Source organism: Globicephala melas, chromosome 13 (assembly GCF_963455315.2).
Source record: "Globicephala melas chromosome 13, mGloMel1.2, whole genome shotgun sequence".
Taxonomy (NCBI): domain Eukaryota; kingdom Metazoa; phylum Chordata; class Mammalia; order Artiodactyla; family Delphinidae; genus Globicephala; species Globicephala melas.
This window is the reverse complement of record NC_083326.1, coordinates 79793634-79821223: the sequence shown is the minus strand read 5'-3', so window position 1 is coordinate 79821223 and position 27590 is coordinate 79793634. Positions and strand designations below refer to the sequence as shown.

At 45.2% G+C, this 27590-nt stretch overlaps 1 protein-coding gene and 1 pseudogene across 5 annotated transcripts in view; one reads left to right on the top strand and one right to left on the bottom strand.

The window, feature by feature from the left end:
* CCDC60 (coiled-coil domain containing 60) overlaps positions 1–27590 on the bottom strand; it is a 267296-nt gene that overhangs the window by 71675 nt on the left and 168031 nt on the right. For all 5 annotated transcript variants that reach the window (XR_009566464.1, XM_060310799.1, XM_060310800.2 and 2 more), the window contains one exon: positions 25676–25755. Coding sequence is in view for 4 of the 5 variants with exons in the window: in XM_030860383.2 (XP_030716243.1) it covers positions 25676–25755 (80 nt within the window). In the remaining variant the exon portion in view is untranslated. The remainder of the gene's footprint in view (positions 1–25675; positions 25756–27590) is intronic.
* Positions 4645–5630, top strand: LOC115855292 (heterogeneous nuclear ribonucleoprotein A1-like; annotated as a pseudogene).

Sequence of the window (27590 nt, the reverse complement as noted above, 5' to 3'; positions counted from 1 at the left end):
GGTATAAACCCCACCCTGTGTGGAAGTTGCCTCTGCTTTTCCTGTGCTGGAGCAGAGGCACCTCTGGTATGTGCTGCCCTCAGCTGCCGGTTGACTTGTTTCTGTCCACGCACGCCCTCCTCCTACCCCCGCTACCAGACGGAGCTCCCAGAGGGCGGGGACAATTTCTAAATATTTTCTGCGTCCCCAGAACCAGCACATGGGGAGTCCTCAGAAAATATCTGTTGCCTGAATAACTAACCATTTGAAATTCTTGCATCTCTAATCTGAATTAAATACACACCTCCTTTGGGGCACGTACCAATGGCGCAACCCTACTCTGATGTGGCACGTTCGCATTCTCTTTGGGTGGAGTGGGTGTACGGAACCGTCTGTGCAGAAGCTGAATCATCCGAACAGGATAGAGATAAAGGGATGCCTTTGAAATTTATTTTTTTTCCATCTGGGAACTAGACTATAGCGGTGTTCTGGAAGAAGTGATCAAATGAAACAGGCTCCCCATATGCCTCTCGGGAAAGTTATTTCTTTAGCTCGTAATGTGGTCTCTGACCTACCTTGTGCCCAGTGACCACAAGTGGTGCTTAAACCCCTCAGAGGAACACAGATCCAGCCCTTAATACCAGGCCACACAATAGGCACACGTGTGCTTTGACTGATGGCACAAGTTCATGGACTTTGCAAGCTTTTGTGACCTCACGATTCACACACACACACACACACACACCCTTGTTCTCACACACCATCCTCCTCCAAAATCCATCTCAGACCTTGTAAACATCTTGAAATGTAAGCACAGCGACAGCAACCTAAAATGGTCATTTTGTCAGAGGACGCTGAGCAAGGCTGCCACTGGTTCCTTTGTGGTTAAAAGGTGCCTTGGCCCAGGGCTACTCTTTAATTAACGTGACTCAGCATTTGTATGAGAGATGTATGCATCCCTTCTGGAAGAGGAAGAATAAAAACTCGCCAAGTGGCAACAAACCGTTCCATATGCATCCCAATTAGGGCGACTTCTGGAAGGGAGCAGAAGCCCCCATTGCTCCGGTTTCTAGGCAACTGCGATGAGGAGTTCTGAACCTCATCGGGAAGGGGAGACTGGCAAGTCGGCCTGTGAAGGACTGTGATGTGCCTCTTGCTGCTCCCCTCACTTCCCCACCCCGCCTTTTGTCTATTTACCCCATCATATTTAGAAGCAAATTAGAACTTGGAGGGGGTGTGGAAGAAGCTAACTATCCTTGAGTGCAAAAACCCTGGGGAGGATTAGGCTTTGAAAATTACCCTAATGATAGCCATTACCTACAGAGCACTTTCTGAGTGTCAGGCAGGGCCCCAAGGCCTCACACGTATTATCTCATTTAATCCCTACGAGAGCCCTGCAAGGCAGGTACTATAATTTCAAAGGCAGAGAAACTGAGGTTCACAGAAATGAAGCCACCTACCTAAAGTCATACAATGAGAAGGTGGCAAAGCCAGGACTTCCACTCTGGTCTGTCTGAATCTAGGAGTCACCGACATTTTTTTTTTTTTCTTTAAGTATAGTTGATCTACAATTTTATATGAGTCTCTGGTATATAACATAATGACTCAGTAGTTTTATAGATTACACTCCACTTAAAGTCATTATAAAATAATGGCTATATTTCCCCACGCTGTAAAATATATCCTTGAGGCTTATCTATTTTATATATAGTAGTTTTCCTAACCACTGCCCTCTCCTGCCATCCATCAACACACAGAAACTTACCCCACCTGAAAAAAGGAGGCAGTTCGGCAATCAGATTTCGGTTCTGAGATAAACTGGTTGAGTATTCTTTTTGTTTTTTAAAGAATGTAAGCCCCACCCTACAATGCCCATTACCACCTATTGTGCTCAATGACTAAATGGGATGGAAGGATTGTTCATGGACCAGTCAGTGTGGACAGAAAACATGCGTCAGCAGAGAAACATAGGCTTTTTCTGGAGCACACTGGCAATCTCCAGAGAACCACCGGCTTTTCATTTTGAAACAGACAACAGACGATGGAATCAGCACAAGACCACAAGCCTGTGAGCTTCTGACCCGTGTCCTTCTGCTTGATTGATGGTGGGGGTTACCTGCTGGAGAACAAGAACTGCTCAGGAATTCACAACAGCTTCCTCGCTAAGTGTCACTATGAGGGAAAACTGCAGGGGTCTGAGGCGCGGTGCAGCTGCTGGGGGCAGTGTGTGGTGAAAGGCTTCCCTTCTCAATTCACAACTTGGGTCTTGCCTGCCGCCAGGAGGGGCAGCTTCTGATGGCCTCCTGGATGTGGGGCGGCTGTCTGCCACAGCTTGTCCTTGTCATGGGACATTGAGAGAGATCCCGGAAGATGCAAAACCTCTGTTCAGGACCACGGTCAGCCCACACCCGCAACCCCGGCCCCCATTTACCCAGGGTCTGTTGAGCTGCCTCAGTTTGAAAGATGTTCTGTTTACTACCTGATCCCAGGATTAAACTCTCACCTTCCTCTCACATTTGAGATGACCTTACATCAATCCCTAGCCCAGTGTCTGAGACAGAGCAGGAACTTAGCAAAAGGTGTCTACAGTCACCCAACCTTCCAGGTCCCGTCCTGGCTGCGATCGTGTTGTTTTCCCTGCCAGGGACCCCTCCCCCAACTCTATATCCTTTTTACCTGGTGGTTTCCTAGTCACTTTTCTAGACCAAACACTTCCTAAGGGTGTAAACTCAAAGAACCAAAGAGGTATTGCAGGGAAAAGGTAAATGAGTCCAAACACACTCTTTTTAGGGCAGTATCTAGTCTGCAAAACACCATAGACACTCTTACCAATAATTTGGCCTGTGATCCCTTCTCCAACACTTCCCCGCTCCCAGGTCCCAGGGTCTGAGAGCTCTTTAAGCTCTTATTTTTATCTTTGTATAACTATCAATAAAGTGCTGTTCAATGGTACAACCCCAGGGCCACTATTAACACTGTATTCTACAAACTGAGCTTTTGGGGGGTGCCATTCACCCTGAAACATACATTGCAGATGGTAGCCCCTGGAACTGTGCAAAGGGGCAGCCCTGTTCTGAACATACACCACTCCTTTCCCCACCCCCGTCCTTGCATGGGTAGTAGGAGACCTTCAGAGAAAGTTCACCGGATCTAAAGGGTGCTTTTCAGCTAATGTGCATTTTGGGCTGTTTCAGGGCAGGGATGGAGATTCAGGTTCTTGCCTTCACTAGTTGTTTGGATTTGGCTTTATTTAATGGATTCCCGAATAAGCTCTTCTGATTTAAAGATTGTCTTGCAAAGCAATGTTCTAGTTGGTTTCTGTTACTTTGCACACACATTCTGCCAGGAAACTCTTGTTTGGAGCTAATCTGACCCAGAACGACTCCTAAAGCTAAACACACAGTCATATGTGCTGAAGGGCCAGGACATGCGTTTTCCTTAAATGGTACCCATGGGCCTGACAGAGCAGCGCCAAAACAGTCAGAATTTTCTGACCCTCAAAACTCCGTCTGTCTGCCTCATATGCAACCTAAGGGAACTTGCTGAAACATCATTCTCGGCACTTCTCAGCCTGTTTGATCTGACTGTCCGGCATTTTCTTGAAGTTCAGGGCAGAAAAGTGCTTCTGCAAGCATTCTTGCTTTGTTCTCATTTCCATGGGAAACTTTGGGGAGATAAAGTCCAGGTAAGTAAGTTTGTAAGGGGTCCTTCTAATCCCAAGGGAGATGGCAGTGTTCTGCTGTGATGAGGTTTGACTTTGGGAAAATGTCTCATTCCACATTACTGCCCATCTATTGAAATGATTTATGTGACATATCTGGGCTGCTCAATAGGGGAAAAAAAATTGTGCTCACCTCTCTGTAAGTTTTTCAACAAGAAAAAGCCCAGAAAACCTCTACGGTTATACACTAGGGTGGCTTCCCTCAGATTGATCAGGGAAAAGGCATCTTGGAGCCCCTAAAGGTAACCTCTCACATGCAGGTAGCCCTGATTGTCTGGGGGAAGGTTCCTAATCAAACACTATGGGATTTGAGAGCTATGATGGTGTGGATCAGTGAGACGTCAGGAAGAACGGCTAGTACGGTCTCTAAGAGCTTCGAGGACCTGTTCTCGACAGCGACACGTTGTGGCAGTGAGGGGCAATGGAGGACACAGCACCAATTTTCTCCCTCCATCTCTGGGTGTGGAAGGTAACCAATAAAGCTATTCATTAGACATTTCAAGGGGGAGGTGAAGCTCCTAGAGGGAGACACTTGACTTCCTGTGAAAAATTCATGTGATGGCTCCTATGGCTAGCTGGAAAAATATAAGAAGTGTGACTTAAATTTGTAGCCTCTCTATGTTACAAAAGAGATGGTCCTTATGATGTAGCTGCTCGTATTCTAAACGCTTTCTGTGTACTAACTAATTTAATCTTAAAAACAATGTCTGAAAAGTATCTAGCTCTTTGTCTCTCAAGGCAAAGGACAAACTACAGCACGCTAAGCTTCTTAGTTGTATGCTCTCCAGAATTTGACTTTCCTTCCAATCAGATAGGAATGAGAAAACTCCGGGTCCCCCCGCACAGGTGATAAGAAAATCTCTCCTAAAGAATGGACAGCTCTTCTGCCCGTGGACGCCGCCAAGTAAGCATCGTTGACGTCTCCCCCCGTCTCCACTGCCATCATGTCTAAGTCAGAGTCACCCAAAGAGCCCGAACAGCTGTGGAAGCTCTTCATCGGAGGTTGAACTTTGAAACAACCGACGACAGTCTGAGGAGCCATTGTGAGCAGTGGGGAGCGCTCACAGACTGTGTGGTGCTGAGTGATCCAAACACCAGGCACGCCAGGGGCTTCGGGGTTGCCACATAAGCCACTGTGGAGGACGTGGATGCGGCCGTGAATGCAAGGCCACACGAGGTGGATGGGAGAGCTGTGGAACCAAAGAGGGCCGTCTCAAGGGAAGATTCTCAAAGACATGGTGCCCGCTTAACTGTGAAAAAGATTTTTGTTGGTGGCATTAAAGAAGACACTGACAAACATCACCTAAGAGATTATTTTGAACGGTCTGGGAAAACTGAAGTGATTGAAATCGTGACTGACCGAGGCAGTGGCAAAAAAGAGAGGCTTTGCTTTCGTAACCTTTGATGATCACGACTCCGTAGACAAGACTGTCATTCAGAAATAGCACACTGTGAATGGCCACAACTGTGAAGTCAGGAAAGCCCTATCTAAGCGAGAGATGGCTAGTGCCTCATCCAGCCAAAGGGGTCGAAGTGGTTCTGGAAGCTTTGGTGGTGGTCGTGGAGGGGGTTTTGGTGGGAGTGACAACTTTGGTCATGGAGGAGACTTCAGCGGCCGAGGTGGCAGTGGCAGTGGAAATGGCTATGATGGATTTGGTAACGATGGAAGCCATTTTGGAGGTGGTGGAAGCTACAACGATTTTGGCAGTTACAACAATCAATCTTCAAATTTTGGACCCATGAAAGGAGGAAACCTTGGAGGCAGAAGTTCTGGCCCCTATGGTGGCGGAGACCAATACTTTGCCAAACCCCGAAACCAAGGTGACTATGGCGGTTCCAGCAGCAGCAGTAGCTACGGCAGTGGCAGAAGGTTTCGATTACTGCCAGGAAACAAAGCTTAGCAGGAGAGGAGAGCCAGAGAAGTGACAGGGAAGCTGCAGTTTACAATGGATTTGTGAACTCCGCCAAGCACAGCGTTGGCAGGGCCTGGCTGCTGCAAAGAAGACATGTTTTAGACAATACTCATGTGTACGGGCAAAAAAACCTATATTTGTGACTAAGTGTATAACAGGTTATTTTAGTTTCTGTTCTGTGGAAAGTGTAAAGCATTCCAACAAAGGGTTTTAATGTAGTTTTTTTTTTTTTTGCGCCCATGCTGTTGATTGCTAAATGTAATAGTCTGATCATGATGCTGAATAAACGTGTCTTTTTTCAAAAAAAAAAAAAGGAATGGACAGAATCCCAGTGGCATGGTCAAGCAGTTGGAGTGAGGTATAAACACCAGCCATCAGGAATACTGTGTTTCTTGTATGTGTGTTTAACACACGCAATCCAAGTGGCAGACATATGCATCTTAACTCATTTACCCATCACAACGCAGTTTTATTAGTATCCTCATTTTACAGAGGAGGGCAATGAGATTCAGAGAGATTAGGTAGCTTGCCTATATTCAAACAGTTTGTCAGTGGTGGAGCCGGGATTCAGGCTGGTTCCAAAAGCCATGATATACTACCTGTCAATACAGTAGATCAGGGGAGGGGTAGGTGACTGGAAAACTGGTTTTCAAGATGATTCTTGTTCTTATGCACTTCTGGAGTAGAGCCATGAGGAAATGTATGCCTGTTGAAATATACTTACAGGCATTAATTCTGGAAAAACAGGGTTTGAACTGCCTGCTGTCTTATTGCTATTATTGCTTTGTACTCCTGTGGGTCGTGGGCTGGACCAACGACCGAGCGTCACTTTTCTCACAGTGGGCTGCAGGCTGGTTCTTGGCCTGGCATCCTAAGTGTTGCTCCTGGGCACCGTACAGGTTCTCGGAGATGCGCTTGGCGAACCTGTGAGGTTTCTGACTTTGTAATATAATTTTATCTTATTTTACTTTTAAGTGAAATCATAACTGCAAGGCGTCAGTTAATATTACAGAGAAGATCCAGAAGAAGACGAGGTCAAAGGCTACAGTCTGTAGAGAACAAATGGAAGTTTTCTCTTGCATTGACAAAGGTGAATGGATTATAGTCTTTGGCAATGGGCTCATCTGAGTGAAAGCCATCAGAACAATCCCTTGTGGAGGGGCTGGGATTAAAGGGTGTACTGAGTAAGACAAAGATTTTATGTGAAGAATCCTGGGGAAGAGAAATGATCTCGCAGATACAGATTGGGTCTGCCTATGGGTCAGCTGGACATTGCCAGTAAACTTGGGGGGAGGGTTTGTTTCATGACCATTCTTTGTTTTCATTTTGCTCTCCATAAACTGCTCTTTTGCTTCTGATGACTATGCTAAGGTGAAAAGGGCAAAAAGTCATGTCTGAGGTATTGTCAACCTCTTACACCTTGTTGTTTTTTTTGCTTTGCTTTCATTTCTTATGGGAAAAGCTCATTTGTTTCAAGCATTTATGAACTAGCTCTTTTCAGCAACTAAAACCCAGTATAAATCTAGAGGACTTCAGCTAAGGGTCAAGAACCTTAAAGCTGCATGCCCTAGGAATTTATCTTATGGAACTAGAGTATTAGAATGATGTAACTCCGAAGATGTCCATCTAAGCACTGTTTATATAACAGGAGAACAAATCAAAAACAACCAAGAAGTCCAATGATAGGAAATTGGTTAAATTATGCTACATTCTTACACTGGAATATTATACAACCATTAAGATGGTTGTATTTGAGTGAATATTTGATATTAAAGACATTGCTATTTGTTTTAGATGTGATAATATTACTGTGGTTATGGTTTTAAAAAGAGTCCTTCTCTTCTTCTCTAGCCTTCTCTAGTCCTTCTCCTAGATAGTTGTTTGAATATTTACGGATAAAATGATAAACGCTTGAAAATAATAGGGGAGGATGATGTGTAAATGAAACAAGATTGACTATAAGTTGATAATCATTGATCTGAGCAATGGGTACACAGAAGTTCATTGTATTGTTCTGTTCAAATACAGATACTTGAATATTTTCATACTAAAACGTTTAAAAAATGAAATTGTGGATGTGCATTTATTGACATGGAAGATGTTCATAATCTATTGCTAAATAAAAAATCAGGTTACCAAATGGAATATGCAAAATGGTTCTATTTTTTTTTTTTTTTTGGTAAAAAAATACACATGTAGGGGCTTCCCTGGTGGCACAGTGGTTGAGAGTCCGCCTGCCGATGCAGGGGACACGGGTTCGTGCACCAGTTGGGGAGGATCCCACATGCCGCAGAGCGGCTGGGCCCGTGAGCCATGGCCGCTGAGCCTGCGCATCCGGAGCCTGTGCTCCGCAACCGGAGAGGCCACAGCAGTGAGAGGCCCGCGTACTGCAAAAAAAAAAAAAAAAATACACATGTATATATAAAAATACTGATAAAAGCTGACATACCAAAATATGAATAGGGATGATCCCTAGGTGATGTAATTGAGTGTGGTTCTATTACTTATTAATATCTACTTCTCCATATTTTCCAGTTTTTCTAAACCATCTTCTTTGTGTATTTTTAGAAGTTCTTTAAAATATAGGGCTCGGGAAACTGTTTGGCAGCATTGACTACAGCTGAGCCTACACAAGCTCTGAGAGCCAACATTTCCACTTTTAGGTATGTTCCCAACAGAAATGCATACACACGTTCAGCCAACAACATGCATAAGAATGTTCATAGCAGCTCTCTTCCTAATAGCCCTAAAGCGGAAACCACCCAAATGCCCATCGATCCCAGAACGAGTATGTTATGCTACCTTCACACAATGGAAACTGCCCAGAAACTGAAGGATTACAAACCCCAACTCTGCGAGGTAGTGTGGATAAATCTCAGAAACACAAACAAACAAACAGATACGATAAGAGTGCCAACCGTACAATTTCACTTACGCAACGTTCAAAACAGGAGATACTAAATGTAAGTCCTAGAAGTCCTAGAAGTCCTAGAAGTCCTAGAAGTGTGAGTCCTAGAAGTCCTAGAAGAGTGATTTTCTTTGGGGTGAGATAGTGACTGGAAGGGCCGCAAGGAGGTTTCTGAGGGGCGTGGGGTGGGATAGTGACTGGAAGGGCCGCAAGGAGGTTTCCGAGGGGCCTGGGGTGCGATAGTGACTGGAAGGGCCGCAAGGAGGTTTCTGAGGGGCCTGGTAATGTTCCTTTTCTTGATGGAGTGTGGCTTCCAGGGGTGTGTTCATCTTGTGAAAATTTATTGAGCTGTAGGCTTAATGATTTGTGCACTTTCCTGTATTATGTTATATTTCAATAAAAAGTTCAAAAAAAATTACAGGGCTTAATGCAGGCAGCATTTGCGCTAAGTGGTGGGTTAGTGCTTTATTGTACAGTCTGTGGTGACATCCATTAGAATAATGGCTTGTTGAACAATCCCAATAGGAAGAGATTTCAAATTAATATGAAAATCCAGCACTAACAGCTGCAGTTGCACAGCCTCCACTTACAAACTATCCATCCTCACTCCCCGCTCCTACCTGCTATCAGATTTGCTCCAATGGTCCCTTAAACACGGACCTTTGAGATTCAGAATCTGGGATCGGGTGTGACATGCTGGATCTCGTGCTGAGCTCTGCCTGTAGCCCCATGACTGGGGACAGGGAGAAATCCATGGGATCATAATCATACTGCACAATAGCTACAGTCACTCGGGGAACATGAAGGATGTAACACACGCAGCTACCATTTATCAAGTATTTACCATGCGTCAGGCACTGTTCTAAGTGCTTTATTAACTCATTTAATCCTCACAAGATCCCTGAGAGAGGAAGAAAGTATTTCTGCAGTCTCTACTCTGGGGAATCAGAGAAATTAGGAAGGCTGTTCTCCACTATGTGGCTTGTAAGCCACAGAGCTGGGACTTGAATCCCAGCAGTCTGGCTCAAAGCCTGCATGGACTCACATGACGGCTCTGTGCTTACTGCTCTGAGCTAGGTTTCCTCGTGGCTCAGCCTGGGCCCCTGATCTTTTCAGGATGCATCCCGCCACCTTCCATTCCCCCTGTCCCCTCAGAGTGATGCCTAAAAAGAAAGCCAGAGGGATTCTGAAACATGCATTCATTCATTCAACAAAAGTATTTATAAACACCAAGTATATTCCAGACACTGTGCTGGACACTGACATTATATTTGGAGAAAGAGATATGGCCCCAGTTGTTAGGGAGCCTTTAATCTAGTGGTGGAAATGGGCATTATTCAAATAACTAAACAAAATTGCAAAATTATACACATTAAGCAAGAAGTACAACATGGAACGAAGGCCCTAGAGTAGATGTGAGTCCCAGCTCTGCTATTAACACATCCTGTGATCTTGGACAAGGCGATTCCTCTCTCTGGGCTATGGTTTCCTCACCTGGGACATGGGGGCCTTAGACTAGATGATCAATTCCCAAACTGACTGTGGTAGTCAATGCTACCACATCTGTGGGATGTTAATTTAGGATGGCTGCTCATGAGGACAAAACGTTCCATTGTCAGTTCAGCTGTGTTTTCATAACCTCTCTCTTCTTGTTATTCAAGCTTTTATTTCTGGACACATATTCCAGGGGATGCTGGGGTAGGCCACCCAGAATCCCCCTTCTAGACAGAGGCCCCCATTTCTCCAGATGCTGGTGTCTGCTGAGGGCTCATAGCTGAGTGCTTTCCCGGGATCTGTCATCAAATAAAAGGAGCTGCTTCAATAAAGGGTATGCCCCTCCTTAGAGGAAACCTGCATTCAGCGACTGGTTCCTCCAAGAACAAAGGTCTGGTCCTCTTGCCTCTAAAGCTGGGATATCTCAGAATGGCCATCCCAGCTCCAGAGCTCCCTGCGGGATCATCTGAAGTTTGCGCTGGGATTGCTTCTCAGCTCAACTTCTCCCTCTGCCCATCCTGCTGCCCTTACTTGCTTACAGGTGTTGCTCCTAAGAGCACTTCCCAATGAACAACCTGCATGAAAATCTCCATCTCAGAGCCTGTCCCAGGGAAACCGACCTACAGCAGTTAGGTGCAAGAGTGATTCTCAGAAGTAGACTCCAAAATGGGATTCTGGATCAGTCTCCCAAGGCAACAGAAACAAAAGCAAAACTGAACAAATGGGACCTAATCAAACCTGTAAGCTTCTGCACAGCAAAGAAAACCATCAACAAAACAAACGGACAACTTGCAGAACGGGAGAAAAGATTTGCAAACGACACCACTGACAAGGGGTTAATATCCAAAATATACAAACAGCTCATACAACTCAGTATCAAAAAAGCAAATAACCCAATCAGAAATGGGCAGAAGACCTAAACAGACATTCCTCCAAAGAATACATCCGGATGGTCAATAGGCACATAAAATATTCAACACCACTAATAATTATAAAAATGCAAATGAAAACCAGAATGAGGTATCGCCTCACACTGGTCAGAATGGCCATCATCAAAAAATCTACAAACAACAAATGCTGGAGAGGGTGTGGAGAAAAGGGAACCCACTTGCACTGTTGGTGGGAATGTAAATTGATACAGCCACTATGGAGAACAGTATAGAGGTTCCTTAAAAAACTAAAAATAGATCTACCATATGACCCAGCAATTCCACTACTGGGTATGTATCTGGAAAAAATGAAAACTCTAATTTGAAAAGACACATTCACCCCAATGTTCACAACAACACTAGTTACAACAGCCAAGACACAGAAGCAACCCAAGTGCTCATTAATGGATTGGCTTAAAAAGATGTGGTACATATATACAATGGAATATTACTCAGCCATAAAAAAGAATGGAATATTACCATTTGCAGCAACATGGATGGGCCTAGAGAATATTATGCTTAGTGAAATAAGTCAGACAGAGAAAGAAAATACTATACGATAGCACATATGTGGAATCTAACAAATACTACAAATGAATCTATATACAAAACAGAAACAGACTCATAGACACAGAAAACAAACTTAGGGTTACCAAAGGGGAATGGGAGGGGAGGGAGGGACAAATGAGGCACATGGGATTAACAGATACACACTACTATACATAAAGTAGATAAACAACAAGGATTTACTGTATAGCACAGGGAATTTTACCCAATACCTTGTAATAGCCTATAATGGAATATAATCTGCAAAAAAAAGGTGGAATTTTGGAGCTGGATTCACCACCATCCATCTGGCAATGAGGAGCTGATCCAGTGGCGTGCTGAGCCCAGTCACACCAGCTTGTGGGCGTGGACTGTGGACATCTCTTCCCAACCACACGTTCAGTGCCATCACATTAGTAGCTTGCGGCTGGCTATGGTGGGAGTATTTACACCACAAAAATGAGTAAATACGACATATCAAGATTTTTTCCCCCACTGAAGAGTGGGGTGCTAAACACGGGCCAGCAAGCCACCCATCCCGTCTCCGGCAGTAGGTGCAGTAGTGAGTGGCCCTGGTAGGTTGCGGAAAGTGCAGCTGTCAGTACTCTCAGCGGGGAAGACGGGACCAGACACCCGCGGGAGGCGCTGCACGGGCTGGTGCAACATCTCAAAGCTGTTGAGAGGTCTGGAGGAGGTGACGGTAACGAAGACTGTGGAGCTAGATGGCTGTTGTGCGGGGTCTACTGGTGCACCGGAGAAGGTAATAAAAGAGTGAGCGTGGGTAATCACCGATGCAAGGTGAAGCGTGAGAGCTAGAGAGCCTCTTGGCACATGTAACATTCCCTGTGACACAGTTATGATCCCAGTTATAACCCATCATAAGATGGAAGTGGTACACCTGGAATCAGGCACGAGCAGGGTCAGAGGGCACAATTAAGGTGCATGAGCGGTGGTGCGGACTCCTGTGTCACCCACTGGCGACGCTGCACCATCCTGGGCCTCCACTGCCTGACAGCACCCCCCAATAGACCACGGCACACAAGTCTCCATCTGAGACTGCTTCCCTAGTGACCCATCCTGCGACACATATTAAACATCAGTGGATTTTATATCCAGACTTTTATCTAGTTGTTTTCCCTCATTCACGGTGTCTAATCTGCCACGTAGCCAGAAATGGAAGTCCATGGTTTAAAAATTAGCCAATGCTGAGCTATGTGCGTTTAAGTAGACTCCTTTACTACAGAACTTTACAGAACTTTGAAATTCTACTGTGAATTGGGAATCTCTGAGGTGGGGATATAGCTCACAGCATTTTCCAAACATATGGGACCACAGAACACTTTTCTTCATAGTGCATCTTGTAGGATGGGTGCTCAGCTCAACATACAAGGGGAAACTTTGGAGAAGGTGACCTGTTCTCTTCAAGAGCTAAAATCCAGGGTGTCTCCTAAAACCATTAGCTCCCTCTGCTCATGGTTTGGGGGGACTGAGGTCAGCATTACTGCAGTGATCCTGAAAATGATGGAAGAGTAACAGTTGTCACTCATTGTCAGTATTTTATCTCCTGGCATTTCCTCTCTGAATGTAGCTGATATAGACTCTCCCTCTGGTAAAAAAAAAAAAAAAAAAAGGGATGCAAATGAAACAAACTCTGACCTGCATAATATCCCCTCCGTTCCCTCCCAGCTCTGGGGAAGCCAAATATAGTGTGAGGTCTTTGTTTTAGATAACAGACCGTCTCTTTTTCTTCCTCTGTCTCTTAAACACACACACACACACACACACACACACACACACACACACACACACACACACACACACACACACACACACACACACACACACACACACACACACGCTTGTGTGCACGTGCACACGTTTAATCAATAAGGTAAATTCACCTTAGGACCTATTTACCTAAAAGTTTTGTAGGGTAGTGCAGAACTGAGTTAAATCATTTTTTTTTGCCCACAGGAGAGAAGCATATATTGTCTGTACTATGCAGGCTTCCCCTGAAATGGTAAGGAGCATGTTTTTGCATGGTCCAAGACCACTGATGTCTAGGGAACGGAAGATGCCAGCCTGAGGTCTTCTAGCTTGTCACACTTGGGTGGGACTCTGAGTTCCTTGGTCTTGCCTCTGTTTTCAGGTCACTGGAGGAGCAAAGGGAAGGAAGTGAAGCAGAACAGGAGATTTTACGCACATTGTCTCATTTCGTCCTCACCAAAAAAATCCTTGAAAGAAGGCATTGATTCCGTTCTACAGATGAGAAGTAGGTTTAGAGAAGTAAAATGACCAGGCTGAGGTCACTCAGCTGATGAGTGACAGGACGGGGTTTCTTTGCTTCCAAAGCTCATGCCCTTCATTGCTGCCCTTGAATATCTGCAGACAGTCTCAGGACAACCAGCTTAAAGACAACAACAACTACCTCTTTATTCATTTTTTTAACAACTACCTTTTATCGATCTACTCCTACATTCTTCACCCATATCTGCCCCCGCAAATCCCAACAACTATGTGAAGCAGACTTCTTATCCCTGCAACGCATCCCATAGATAAAGAAACCAAGCTCTACAGAAGTGAACTGATTCGTTCATGCCCACCCAGGTAATAACTGGTCAAGTCAATATTTGAACCCACAGCTGACTCCAAAGCCAGTGCACTTTCAACTATACTGTGTGAACCCTCCAAGCCTGGCTGTAAGCCTGAGAACACTGCCTGTCACCTGGGAAAGGATTTCAGAAAACAGAGTTTTGTGCAAACCTTCATGTAACAAAAGGTTCAAGGGTTCAAGATATTTTGATGCTTAAATTTGAAAACATGGTCTTCTAGTTGAGTTCCTTCTTAATGTGGGATCCTCTGAGGCAGTCATAGCCATAACGAGAGAAATTAAGCAAAGATCTCCACCCTCGGTAGAGAGTGGTACGAGAAAAGCAGAGAAGAAGACTTGCCCTAGAACTATAGTTAACTAGAGGTGTCAAAGACACACGAAGATACCAGTCACAAAGAAAAAGTAGGTACAGCCTCTGGGTCACGTTCAAGATGATAAAAATGCAATTAACTCGAGCCAGGTTCCTCCAGCCCACAGCAGTGACCTACCCTTTGGGTGTGCGGCTCTGTTGATCATTTCTGGGCTAAGGACACGGGGCCAAGCCCTTTCCTTCATTAAACATGCTGGGAACTCATTTCCTTCATGGAACTCATGCTGGGAACTCCACCCGCTGGCTGCAGGGCATGGGGATGATGTAATGTGGGGGAACTAAGGTCTTCTTTGAATGATTCATAAGGTACCATTCAGAAGGCTTAACTGTGCCTGCATTCCAAAGTATTGACCAGCATATAAATCCATGATGTTAAACAATTCTGCGGCTTTGAGGCAAGTCTCAAGTCCGGGGAGGGGGCAGTGGGAAGAATCAGGCTTAAAGTTTGAAATGAAAAAGTTCTGGGCTATAGGCTACGGATGTGGAGGTCCTGGGTGTAGAGTGATGAGACGCAGAAGCCATTGAGAACCGTCAGTAAATGTCAGAGGTCAACAACAATTTTTCAACTGTTTAAATTCGCTGATTGAGATCAGCCTCATTTATGAAGGGATCTGAGTGAGGTTTGTTCTCCTGCTGGTCTCTTACACTCCCTCCCTCATTTTGGATTAACAAGGTGCCATATTATAGATACCAAAGTCTCCTTTTGAGTCTTGTAATTTATAGATGGCAAATAAATTACATCCTGTTTAACAACTCTAATCAATGGTAGCTGCCTGGAGTGATGGATTGAGAGGACTTTTGAGACCAAGTCTGGGCTCAAATGTAAAGAGTGCTGTGATCCATCAGTAATGTCTGCCTTGGGCACAGGAGAAAGGAATGGGGGTACATGTGCCACCCATCTAGATTTAACTTTTAATTAAATTATCCGTTTCATCTCTTTTTGTTTCAAGAAGAGAAGTTCACTCCACCTACCAGCTTAGACACAAACCATAAGCCAAAGGGAATGTCCCTTATTAAATGCCATTAACTCACAAAGCAGCCCAGCAACAGAGTGGGATGATAAAAGTGTCCCATTTCCTCTGGATTCCTCTGTCTTTACAGATTAAGAAGTCATTTTAGTCATCGGGGTCCTTGATTGCCAAGCTATTCCACTCAAGAGGGGTTTATTGTAAGGGTACCTATAGGGGTGATAAAGGGTTTGAAAACTCTTGTGGAAATCCAAGATGAGGAACTCAAAGAAGAATTGGAGATTTTCTCCGAAAAGAGCTTCAGGGACCTCAGTAGCAGGATCTGAAAGTCTTCAGGTTGAGTCTTGACATGACGTCGGGCTCTCTTCTCTTAAGCTGCTGTCTTCTCCTCTAACTTCCCACTCAGCTCCTTTATCTTCCCTCTCTTTGCCCCTCACGCCCTGCTTCCCTACAGCTCTCCACGCCTCTCTGGTCCCCCTTCCTCAGAGTCTTGTAGCTTCTCCCCTCACTGCTGCCTGCTTGACTCTTGACGTGGCTTCCGCTCTACATTCCCAAGAGGCAGACTCTGATTTGTACAAATTGACTTTTGGGAAGCTAGCTCATGTCTCAAAGGCTAGCTCAGAATTGGCTATCTGACTGTGGTCGACTGAAAAAAATGACCCCAAATCGCCACCCTTTTGCAAGGAGACTTTGCAGATCTCCCCATCAAGAAGTGGAGTCTATCCCCCCACCTTTCTTTAAAAAAATAAATTTATTTATTTATTTATTTTGGGCTGCTTGGGGTCTTTGTTGCAGCACACAGTTTTTCCCTTTGTGGCAAGCAGGGGCTACTCTTCATTGCAGTGTGCAGGCTTCTCATTGCAGTGGCTTCTCTTGTTGTGGAGCACGGGGCTCTAGTCACACGGGCTTCAGTAGTTGTGGCTCACGGGCTCTAGAGCGCAGGCTCAGTAGTTGTGGCCCATGGGCTTAGTTGCTCCGCCCATGGGATCTTCCTGGACCAGGGCTCAAACCCATGCCCCCTGCACTGGCAGGCGGATTCTTAACCACTGTGCCACCAGGGAAGCCCCTCCCCCACCTGTAATCTGGGCTGGATGCGTGACTTGCTGTGGTCACAAGAATACGGTGGAAGTGATGTTTTGCCAATTCTTAGCATAAATCTTCAGAGGCTTCACACACTCCCATTCTCTCTCAGAATCCTGCTATGGTGAGAACAGGCCTAACTGACCTGCTTGAGAATGAGACACCATGTTGTTAGGGCCAAGGCCATCCTAGACCTCCCTATGGCTGGTTATCTTCCAACCCATAGGAGACAGCCCAGCCAAGATCAGCAAAGTCACCTCCCTAACCCTCAGCTGAGGACAGACACTCAAGGGAGACCAGCTGAGATCAGAGAACTTCCCAACTGAATTATAGACTCATAAACACTAATATATGTGACTGTTTTAAGTCACTGACTTTTTGAGGTGACTTGTTATGTGGTGATAGCTAACTGATACAATGACTGCAAGTAAATCTCTGAACTTCGCTGAGTCTTAGTTTTCTCATCTGAGAAATGGAACAAAAGGAACTTTCCTGCCTGTCTCAGGGAAGATTTTTAAGATACGATACAAATATAAACTTTAGCAAATATTTATTGAGTGGCTTCTCTATGCTAAGAACTGAGCTAGACCCTGGGGATTCCCAGGACAGACTGACCCTGTTGCAGGACAACATTAACACCTTCTCCTCCCAGCCACAGGCCATTCCCCAATAAGGCAGAGTAGACACTCCAGCTTGAAGGCAGTGGAAGAGGGAGACCAGCCTGATGGAGACAGCAACGGTCAAGCCATCTCATCAACTGGTTTATCCCGCAGATTTATATGTAGGCCATCTCCCTCACTCACTTTCTCTAAGTTAATGTACAGGGCTTCCCCTTTATTTTTAACTTCTAAGTTCCAGGGATGGACAACAGAATTAATTCATTCCATCACTAAATACTTGGGGACCATGACAGTGGACATGATATTTTCTAGGTTAGGAGACATCTTACATCCCAGTGAGGAAATAGGGCGGAACAGATAAAAACATGTTGATCCCGCCTTCTCCCTTGTCTCCTACATCTGATCTCATCCTGTGCCTCCAAACAGATGCCGAATCCACCCACTTCTCTCCAATTCACTGCTATTCGCCTGATCCAAGCCATCGACATCTCTTACCACAGCCTTTCTACTGGTCCCTATGTAGCCGATGGAATGTTCTTTTAAAGATCAGAGCATATCCTTCTCTTGTTCAGAACCCTCCAACGGGTTCTCACTGCACTTAGACTAAAACCCAAACTTTTCGCCACGGCCTGTGAGGCCTGAGGCCCTGTGGGCTCCAGCCTGTGCCCATCTCCCTTACTCTGGTCCAGCCACGCTGGCCTTCTTTCTGCTTCTCCAGCGTTTCTGGTTTGTCCCAGCTTTGGCACTCGTCCATCTGTTGTCCTCTGAAATACTCTGTTCAGGCATCACTGTTCAGGCGTCCGCCCATGGCCCCCTTTACAAAACCGCTCCCTCTGACCACTCTGTTTTGTTTTTGTTTATGCGGTACCCGGGCCTCTCACTGTTGTGGCCTCTCCCGTTGCGGAGCACAGGCTCAGGACGCGCAGGCTCAGCGGCCATGGCTCATGGGCGCAGCCGCTCCGCGACATGTGGGATCTTCCCGGACCGGGGCACGAACCTGTGTCCCCTGCATCGGAAGGCGGACTCTCAACCACTGCGCCACCAGGGAAGCCCCAATGTACATATCTTAATTAAAAAATACTTTACTGCTAAAGAAGGCTAACCAGCCTCTGAGCCTTCAGTGGGTCCTAATCTTTTGCAAGAGTCACATCAAAGATCACTGATCACAGATCACCATCCACATATAGGAAAAATGGGGGGCTTCCCTGGTGGCGCAGTGGCTGAGAGTCCGCCTGCCGATGCAGGGGACACAGGTTCATGCCCCGGTCCAGGAAGATCCCACATTCCACGGAGCGGCTGGGCCCGTGAGCCATGGCCTCTGAGCCTGCGCGTCCAGAGCCTGTGCTCCGCGGTGGGAGGGGCCGCAACGGTGAGAGGCCCATGTACCGCAAAAAAAAAAAAAAAAAAGGTGGAGGGAAAGTCTGAAATATTGCAAGAATTACCAAAATGTGACGCAGAGACACAAAGCGAGCAAACGCTGTTGGGAAAATGGTGCTGACAGACTTGCCACACACTTTCAATTTGTAAAAGACGCAGTATCTGTGAAGCGCAGTAAAACGAGCTATGCCTGTACATCGCCTTGCTTTATATTCTTCATAGGATATAGCCAACGTCCCCTGCCCCAATCCTGTTTACTTACTTGCGAACTTGTTTGTCTTTGCCCCATGTTAATGCACATCACTGTCTCTTATTCACTGAGGACAGGAATTTTGTCTACTTCATGCACTGCCGTGTCTCCAGTATATACAATGATGCCTGGTGTATACCTGGTGATTCCTCGTAGTCAATAAATATTTGTTGAAGAAAGTGAATGAGCGCAGAAAAACTAAGGAGGGACCAAGAAGAAGTGTCTAACTTCATACAAAAGAAAAAGCTTCTTCCTTTGCCAAAATTCCACCTGTGTCATTTCTCACTGCCCTGCTTCAGCAGTCTACCAAATGCAGCTGGAAAGCAAAGTCTCAGACCTTGGAAACAGGTGCATAGTCTGTACCCTGCTGGGATCTGCTGGGAGAGGGGGCTAATTTATCACTGCTTATTTGCAGTTGCCAGTACATAACTAAACTTTGCCACGGGTATATCATAGCTTCAGGTTCAACATTTCAGTTGTTTTCATTGCAGAGATGTCTATTTTCCTTAAAAAAACAAAAAACAAACAAAAAACCCACGTGCAATAAAAAGTACCGGCAGCTTTGGAGGAAAACATGTCATTGATTTCAAGAGTCAACCAAGAACTGGGCACACACAGAAGCCCCAGTTGTCAACTTCTGCTCGGAGAAATTTGGGAAATGAGTGCACAGTGTGCTGCTTAGTGCCACCGAACATCTGGTGGAAGAGGCGAGGAGGACAGCTGTTAGATTTTTTTTTTTTTTTTTTTTTGCGGTACGCGGGCCTCTCACTGTTGCGGAGCACAGGCTCCGCACGCACAGGCTCAGCAGCCATGGCTCACGGGCCCAGCCGCTCCGCGGCATGTGGGATCCTCCCAGACCGGGGCACGAACCCGTGTCCCCTGCATCGGCAGGTGGACTCTCAACCACTGCGCCACCAGGGAAGCCCATGATTTTTATTCTTTTTAGCATCATGTTAAATTGGCCATGAAACCAGGGATGGTACAATTGAATTATAAGGGGGCTGAAGTATTAAATAAAAATCAAGAGATAGTCAAGGTGTTTGGCTCATTCTAACATCTCCTTTTGGTGTTTTGGGCTAGATTCCAACAGGAGGTAAAGCAGATTTTAAAAATAGTTAGTGGAAAAGACAATATCTTCTTTGTTAACAATTCACCTCATTTAATACTGGGTGATGGGCCAAGGGGTGTGCATCTCTTGGAGGGGTGAGTTCCCCTGGAAAACAGGTGTTCCTTCTGAAGGGGAATCTCTGGTTCCTTAAATGTCAGTGGGATCCAGGAGTGTGGCCAAATAGAAAGTTTTACTGTCGTTTCTTGCTTTCTTTCCTGTGGCTTTTCTGTCTGGCCCTTTCCACGTTGTCCTTCACGTCCAGCACTTGGACAAGCTGAGCCTGTCTGATGAGGATGTTAAACTCTAGCCATAGTAAATGTGTCTGGCACAAAGGATAGACTCAGCTTGCCAACTCGAGGATGGCAGAAAAGCCACTGTCTTTATCACCTTTTCATCACCCCTCTACTGAACCCCTCTAGATTAGTGGAAATTTCTACCTTGGTCATTTTGGGGCATGTCCCCAGAGTGCTGGTGAATGTTTAACAACCACCTCTCTGGAGGGACAAGTAAGCCCTGATTTGTACCTTTTGCTGATTTCTGCACCTAAGTATTCCCACTGTAGCTGATTTTGACCTACCAATATGATGTCAGTGAATGTGGAGCTGGAAGGAGATTTGCAGTAGCCCCCATCATACAGTATTTCCACCACACAGATACTATAACCAGAAATAACCTCAACTGCATAGCTAGCAGTAAAATGTATGAAATCATTAAGAAATGATGAGTTGCCAACATCACTAATCATTAGAGAAATGCAAATCAAAACTACAATGAGATATCAACTCACACCAGTCAGAATGGCCATCATCAAAAAATCTACAAACAATAAATGCTGGAGAGGGTGTGGGGAAAAGGGAACACTCCTGCACTGCTGGTGGGAATGTGATTTGGTACAGCCACTATGGAGAACAGTATGGAGGTTCCTTAAAAAACTACAAATAGAACTACCATATGACCCAGCAATCCCACTACTGGGCATATATCCTGAGAAAACCATAATTCAAAAACAGTCATATACCAAAATGTTCATTGCAGCTCTATTTACAATAGCCCAGAGATGGAAACAACCTACGTGTCCATCATCAGATGAATGGATAAATAAGATGTGGCACATATATACAGTGGAATATTACTCAGCCATAAAAAGAAACGAAATTGAGCTATTTGTAATGAACTGGATAGACCTAGAGTCTGTCATACAGAGTGAAGTAAGTCAGAAAGAGAAAGACAAATACCATATGCTAACACATATATATGGAATTTAAGGGAAAAAAATGTCATGAAGAACCTAGGGGTAAGACGGGAATAAAGACACAGACCTACTGGAGAACGGAATTGAGGATATGGGGAGGGGGAAGGGTAAGCTGTGACAAAGTGAGAGAGTGGCATGGACATATATACCAAATGTAAAATAGATAGCTAGTGGGAAGCAGCCGCATAGCACAGGGAGATCAGCTCGGTGCTTTGTGACCACCTAGAGGGGTGGGATAGGGAGGGTGGGAGGGAGGGAGACGCAAGAGGGAAGAGATATGGGAACATATGTATATGTATAACTGATTCACTTTGTTATGAAGCAGAAACTAACACACCATTGTAAAGCAATTATACTCCAATAAAGATGTAAAAAAAAAAAAAAAAAGAAGAAGGTTGGACTAAATGACCCCTAATTCCATTCCAACACAAAGGCTCTACAATTCTAAGACTTGTCGAAAGGAACCCAGCTATTTAGAGGCAAAGCCTGGACCAGAACCCATGTCTGTCCACTGCCAATCCAGAACTTACTGGAGAATGAATCCCAGTTTCTCTTTGCTGATGAGTCCACCATCAATTTGGATTTTTCAGCTCAAATCTTAAACATCTGTTAAGTATATAAACATCTTCATGATTTTCATGGGGAGAGGAGAATACAGGTGGAGGGCTGAAGAAGGAATAAAGTAAGAAGACACTTGGAACTCCCTTTATGCAACTGATATTTTCATTAGAAGCTAGAGAGTGTTGGGGAACCCAAACACTTCCACCCACCACCTTGCCAGGCCCTAAACTCCATGAGAACAGAAGCTCCTTTGTCCGGGACCTCACCCTACATATCTCTTCATCTGACTGTTGATTCATATCCTTCAATATCCTTTGTAATAAACTGGTAATCTAGTGATTATACAGGTTTCCTGAGTTCTGTGAGCCACTCTAGCAAATTAAACCCACAGAAGGGGTTGTGGGAACCTCTGATTTATAGCCAGTGGGTCAGAAGCATGAGTAACAACCTAGGCCTGAAATTGTCATCTGAAGTGGAGGGGAGTCTTGTGGGACTGTGCCCTTAACCTTTGGAATCTGATACCACCTCTGGGGTAGACAGCATCAGAATTGAGTTGAATGATAGGACATTCAGCTGGTGTCAGAGAATAGATTGATGTGGGAGAAAACAACACACACACTGGAACTGGTGACCAGCATCCCTAACCATCCCACCAATAATGATAACCAAAAATGACTCCAGACATTGCCAAATGTCTCCTCATGGGAAGGGGGGAAGGGAAGAGAATCACCCGCAATTGAGAACCACATGTCTATAGGGATGTAGCAGGTTACTAAGGAAGTAAAGGAAGAGACTAACCTGAGTCTGTGTGGACCAGGGAATCTATTCAGACCTAACAATCAGTGCTGCAGATTGAACAGAGCTGCGAGCTAGCGGCAGGAGCAGGAGGGTGGCTGGAGGGCTGTGAGCCTCCTGACAGAAATGCCATGAAATGCCAAAGCCAGTGCTATAGGAACAAAGAAGGCTTAAACTGTGGCAAAGTAAGACTCAAGGGGAAAGTGAGAAGTATTTAAGTAATACCCTGAATTTGTTAATGTTTCTCAGAGTACTTTTATCCAGCTTACTGGGTCCTTACAAGGTCCATGCAAGGAGGAAAAGGGCGACTATTGCTCTCCTTGTAAGAAGAAGAAAAAAAAAAGAAATGGTGAGTTGCGAGTATTTATCACCTTTGTTTTAATATAATGTATTTAACTGTAAGTTTATATAAGTTAATTTTTAACAATAGCTGCGTTTAGTAATTGGCTGTCAAATTTCCTGGAAACTTAGCGAATCAGTTCTGGTTACAAGCTGGCTCACCACTGCTTGTTGCCCTCCCTGGACTGGGTTGAGTCTTGGTATCTGGAACCTACATAGATCAAGGCATGTATTGGTACTTGCAGTTATCAGCTCTCAGTCTACAGTATAAATTATCATGGAAACGCTCATTTCCTAGGCTCTAGAGATTCTGCTATGTATTGAAGCCTGATTAGAATCATCGACCTCCAGGCTGGCAACACTCAGCTGGTAAGAACTGACATGGTCATAATGGCTGTGTACGGCCAGTGTCTGTTCTGACTGGTGCCCATGACATACAGATGGAACCTCACCTCTGATGCAACTTCGCTGCTGTACCATTTCTTCTGAAGCCTGGAACATTCCCTCTGAAACCTGGAATGTCCTTCAGGCATGACTGAGCAGCAGAGTACAAACCCCCGCTGGGAGGCGCACCCTCAGCTGTGCAACCCTCTTTCTTTGCTGCCTGCCCAGATGTTGCCCCACTCAGGTAACTCTGGCCTCCTGACACTACCTCTCACCAGTCCCTGGGGCTCCCAAGTTCCCAAGGCATCAGCCTCAAAACCCCTCTAACCTGGGTTCAAACACTGTAGAGGCCAATGTGTCCACAACTAACAGAGGGGTCCCTGTGGGGATCATCTGTTGATTTTCAGGGACAAGTTCACATGCCATCTCTGAGCTCTGCTCTGAGCCCCATCATCCCCCCTTGGGCTGGGGACATTCTCTGCAGGATTATTCCAATGTTGACTATTATGTTAGTCCGATGCGGCTGCCATGACAGAATGGGTGGTCTAAACAACAGACATTTACTTTCTCCTAGTTCTGGAGGCAAGAAGCCCAAGATCAAGGTGTCTCTCCTTGGCTTGCAGATGGCATCTTCTAGCTGTGTCCTTACCTGGCCCTTTCTCTGTGTGTGCACATTCCTGGCATCCTTTCCTCTTCTTATGAGAACACCAGTCCTATTGGATTAGGTCCCACCTTTCGGACCTCACTTAACCTTAATTACCTCTTCAGTGGCCCTCTCTGCAAATACAATCACGTTGAGGGTTGGGGCTTTGACATACGGATTTTGGGGGGACACAATTCAATCCGTAACAGCTACTGAGCACTTGAAATGTGGTTGGTCTAAACTGTAACAGCTACTGAGCACTTGAAATGTGGTTGGTCTAAACTGTAACAGCTACTGAGCACTTGAAGTGTGGTTGGTCTAAACTGTAACAGCTCCTGAGCACTTGAAGTGTGGTTGGTCTAAACTGTAACAGCTCCTGAGCACTTGAAATGTGGTTGGTCTAAACTGTAACAGCTCCTGAGCACTTGAAGTGTGGTTGGTCTAAACTGTAACAGCTCCTGAGCACTTGAAGTGTGGTTGGTCTAAACTGATATACGTTCTAAGTGCGACATACGCTGTGGATTTTCACCATTCACCATTTTTCATCACATGTTCAAAACAGACTATCAAGTATCTCAATACCTTTTTATACTGATTCCATGTCAAAGGACAATACTTCAGATCTATTTGGCTAAATAAAATATATTATTAGAATTACTTTCACTTGTTTGTTTTTTTCCCACTTTTTTTTTTTAGTGTGGCTACTGAAAGAATTTAAATTACATGAACAGCTCACATTATGTTTCTGCTGGACACTAGGTGTCCAGAGCCCCTCTCAGAGCCGGTGCAGCCACCCTTCCTGTGGTCGGTGGGGAAATATTCTTCTCTGGGGTCCTATCCTGATGCCCCCCTTAGCCTCCTTCATCCCTTTCCTTCTCCCCCGTTTCAAAAGCCCACACCTTCCTGCCTCTTCTTGGGCTGTCATCCGTTCCGTCAAAGCTGTGTGGGGAGGAGATGCAGGTGCGCAGTGAAGGAAGAGCTTCCAGACCATGGAGGTGAGGAAGGAAGCATCTTGCTGTGATTCTTACCAGGGTCTGGCTCGTGAGATAAGCAGACCCTCCGTGCTGCCTGTATCACCCCTGCTTAGCGTGTCTCTTACGCGTTCTGTGTTAAAAGAATCTCCATCTCTTACTCCACCTTCAGTTGCTCGGCCAAAAGCCCCATTTATAACCCCACCTTGAGGAGAAAGAAATCCCACCTCATGCCAAGAGATGAAAAAAATATGGTCCTAGACCTCAGTTTGCTCACGCTATCACGCTATGGAGGAAGGAATTGATGGGGTGGAAAAAGATATGAATGGCATTGTCTTCAAGGCTATGGCACTTTTGTGCATTATTTCACCCAGTCCTTCTAACAACCTCATACTATATTCACTTTACAGTTAAGGAAACAGAGACTCAGGGAGGTTAAGTAACTCTTCCAGTGTCGCCAGCTGGCAGGTCGCAGGACCAGTATTTGCGACCAAGTCGATCTGACTCTCGGCCACCACACTGTGGACGTGCAGTAAAAAGAGAAGAGTCTTCTGGAGCATAAGGGAACTCTCTTGAGTTGGATTCAGTCCAAGAAAGGAAAGCAGAGGGAATTCCAGGCATGGGACTGCCCTGAGCAAGAATGGGTAGGTCGGTCTGGAGCAGGTACTCCCTGAAGGGTCCAACCAAGAAAGGGGCCCCATCCCCAGCCCTTACAGGGCTACCCTCCTGCAAATCTCCTGCTTAATGTTCAGCGTTGAGGGGCACTGAGACTCGGCAGGCACTCACAGGCATCACCCCATAGCCTGCTTGTCCCTGTCGGGCTGTCTGTGGGTCATTCGGTGCAGGGCTCACTCACCGGCTTCGTGTAAGGTCTTTCTTGAGGTTTATTACATCCTTCTGCGTATACTTGATGCTCCTCATTGGTTTGTCTGGGACCTGAGGGAAGTCAAGAAGTGAAAGAAGTGTTAGTACAACTGTTCCAAGCGGAGCCAGGCCGCAGGGGGCTCATGCATTCACGTGAGATGTCTGATCAGCTGGGAGGGGTCCTTAGGCAGCACAGCGTCCTTTTTTCCACCAAGAGAGAGGCCTTGTGGCACACGGGCGACAGCAAGGGCTTTGGAGACGGACGAACCTGAACTCTGATCCTCATTCTGTCTGGTGACCGCCTGCGTGACCTTGGACAAATTACTCAACATCTCTGGGCCCTAATTTCTTCAGCAGCAGAACAGGGGAATAATTCCTACTTTGTTGTGATGATTAAATTAATCGCTAAATTCCTGACTCATGGCAAGCATCTGAAAAATGGAAGCTTCTATCATGAGCATTAGACTCAAAGCAAAGCAAAAAATTAAATGTTGATAATCATTGTTGTAAAGTGGCACAGGTAGCTGATTTAGAGAGCTTGAGTTCCGTCAATATAAAGATGCAAATGTACTTTTCCCCCGCCCTCACTGCTCCCCTAGCAGGATTTTAGGAGTGAATTATCCAGGTAATTGTTCATGGGTTCTTCTTTCCCTCTTCTCTATTCATTTGCCTTTCTTAGCCATCAGGGAAACCTCACAAGACTTAAATTTATTACTCAGAGGTGGCTATCAGGTCAATATAAAGAAGAGAGTTAAATTAACTATACTGGAATATAAAAGTCACTTTTCTCAGCTACCAATTTGGTGAACAATAGCAAGACTATTATCTGGATTATCGTGTCGTGAAATTAATTCCTGCAATATTGTTTTTTTTTTTAAATGAAAGGAAATGACAAGAAATTATGGGAAAATGGATGCTCTCAAATGAAACTGTGGGAGAACACATTGTAATGACTTTTCTGAAGGGCACCTCCTCAATGCATACTAACTGTTGCAAAAGCAGGCTTGCCCTTGGTCTAATGATGCTTCTTCTGTCAAGCATCCTATGGGAACGTCGCCGCACGGGCACAGAGGTTCATATCAACAAAACTGCTAAGATGCTGCTTGTGAGAGCAAACTCTTGGAAATCACAACTTCACAAGAGAAGACAGGTTCAATAATCAGGGTGCCTCAAAACGACAGAATACTATGCAGCAATTAAATGCAACGACAATATAATGATCTAAGCCTAGAGGTGCTGGAGGAGTTCTCTGAGGGAGAAGACATGTTACAAAGTAATAGGTATTGCATGATTCTTTGGTTTTGAAAAATGATCTGTTTGAATATATACATATCAAAAGATATGATAAGCTCCCCCCCCCACCATGCAGTGATTCTCTACGGGGGTGGGATTATAGCAGATTTTATTACTTTTTCTTAGCTTACGTGACTTTCCCATTGCTCTGCAGTAAATATGAATCAGTTATGTAATAAACAAAAAGAAAAGATTTTTAAAAAATAAGTGGCAAGTGAAATTCGACCATGGCCGATCGGTGGCACTGTACTGAGCGTGTGTTCTCACGGCACAGTGAGGACAGTTCAGCTACTCACTAACAGAAATCATAGTAATACGGACGTGTGGGAGGAGGTGTGGTGTTTTCTCAGCAGCCATCGTCACCCACTTTCTCTGAAAATGAAATGGGGCTGTGGTGCCTTTTGAGTGGACTGTGGAAGGCAGGGGATGTAGCTGGATCAAAGCTGAATGATGTCTGGATGGATCTGGAGATTGTCATGCTGAGTGTAGTAAGTCAGACAGAGAAAGACAATTATAGCTATCGCTTATATGTGGAATCTAAGAAAAATGGTACGAATGAACTTATTTACAAAACAGAAATAGAGCCACGGATGTAGAACACAAACTTATGGTTA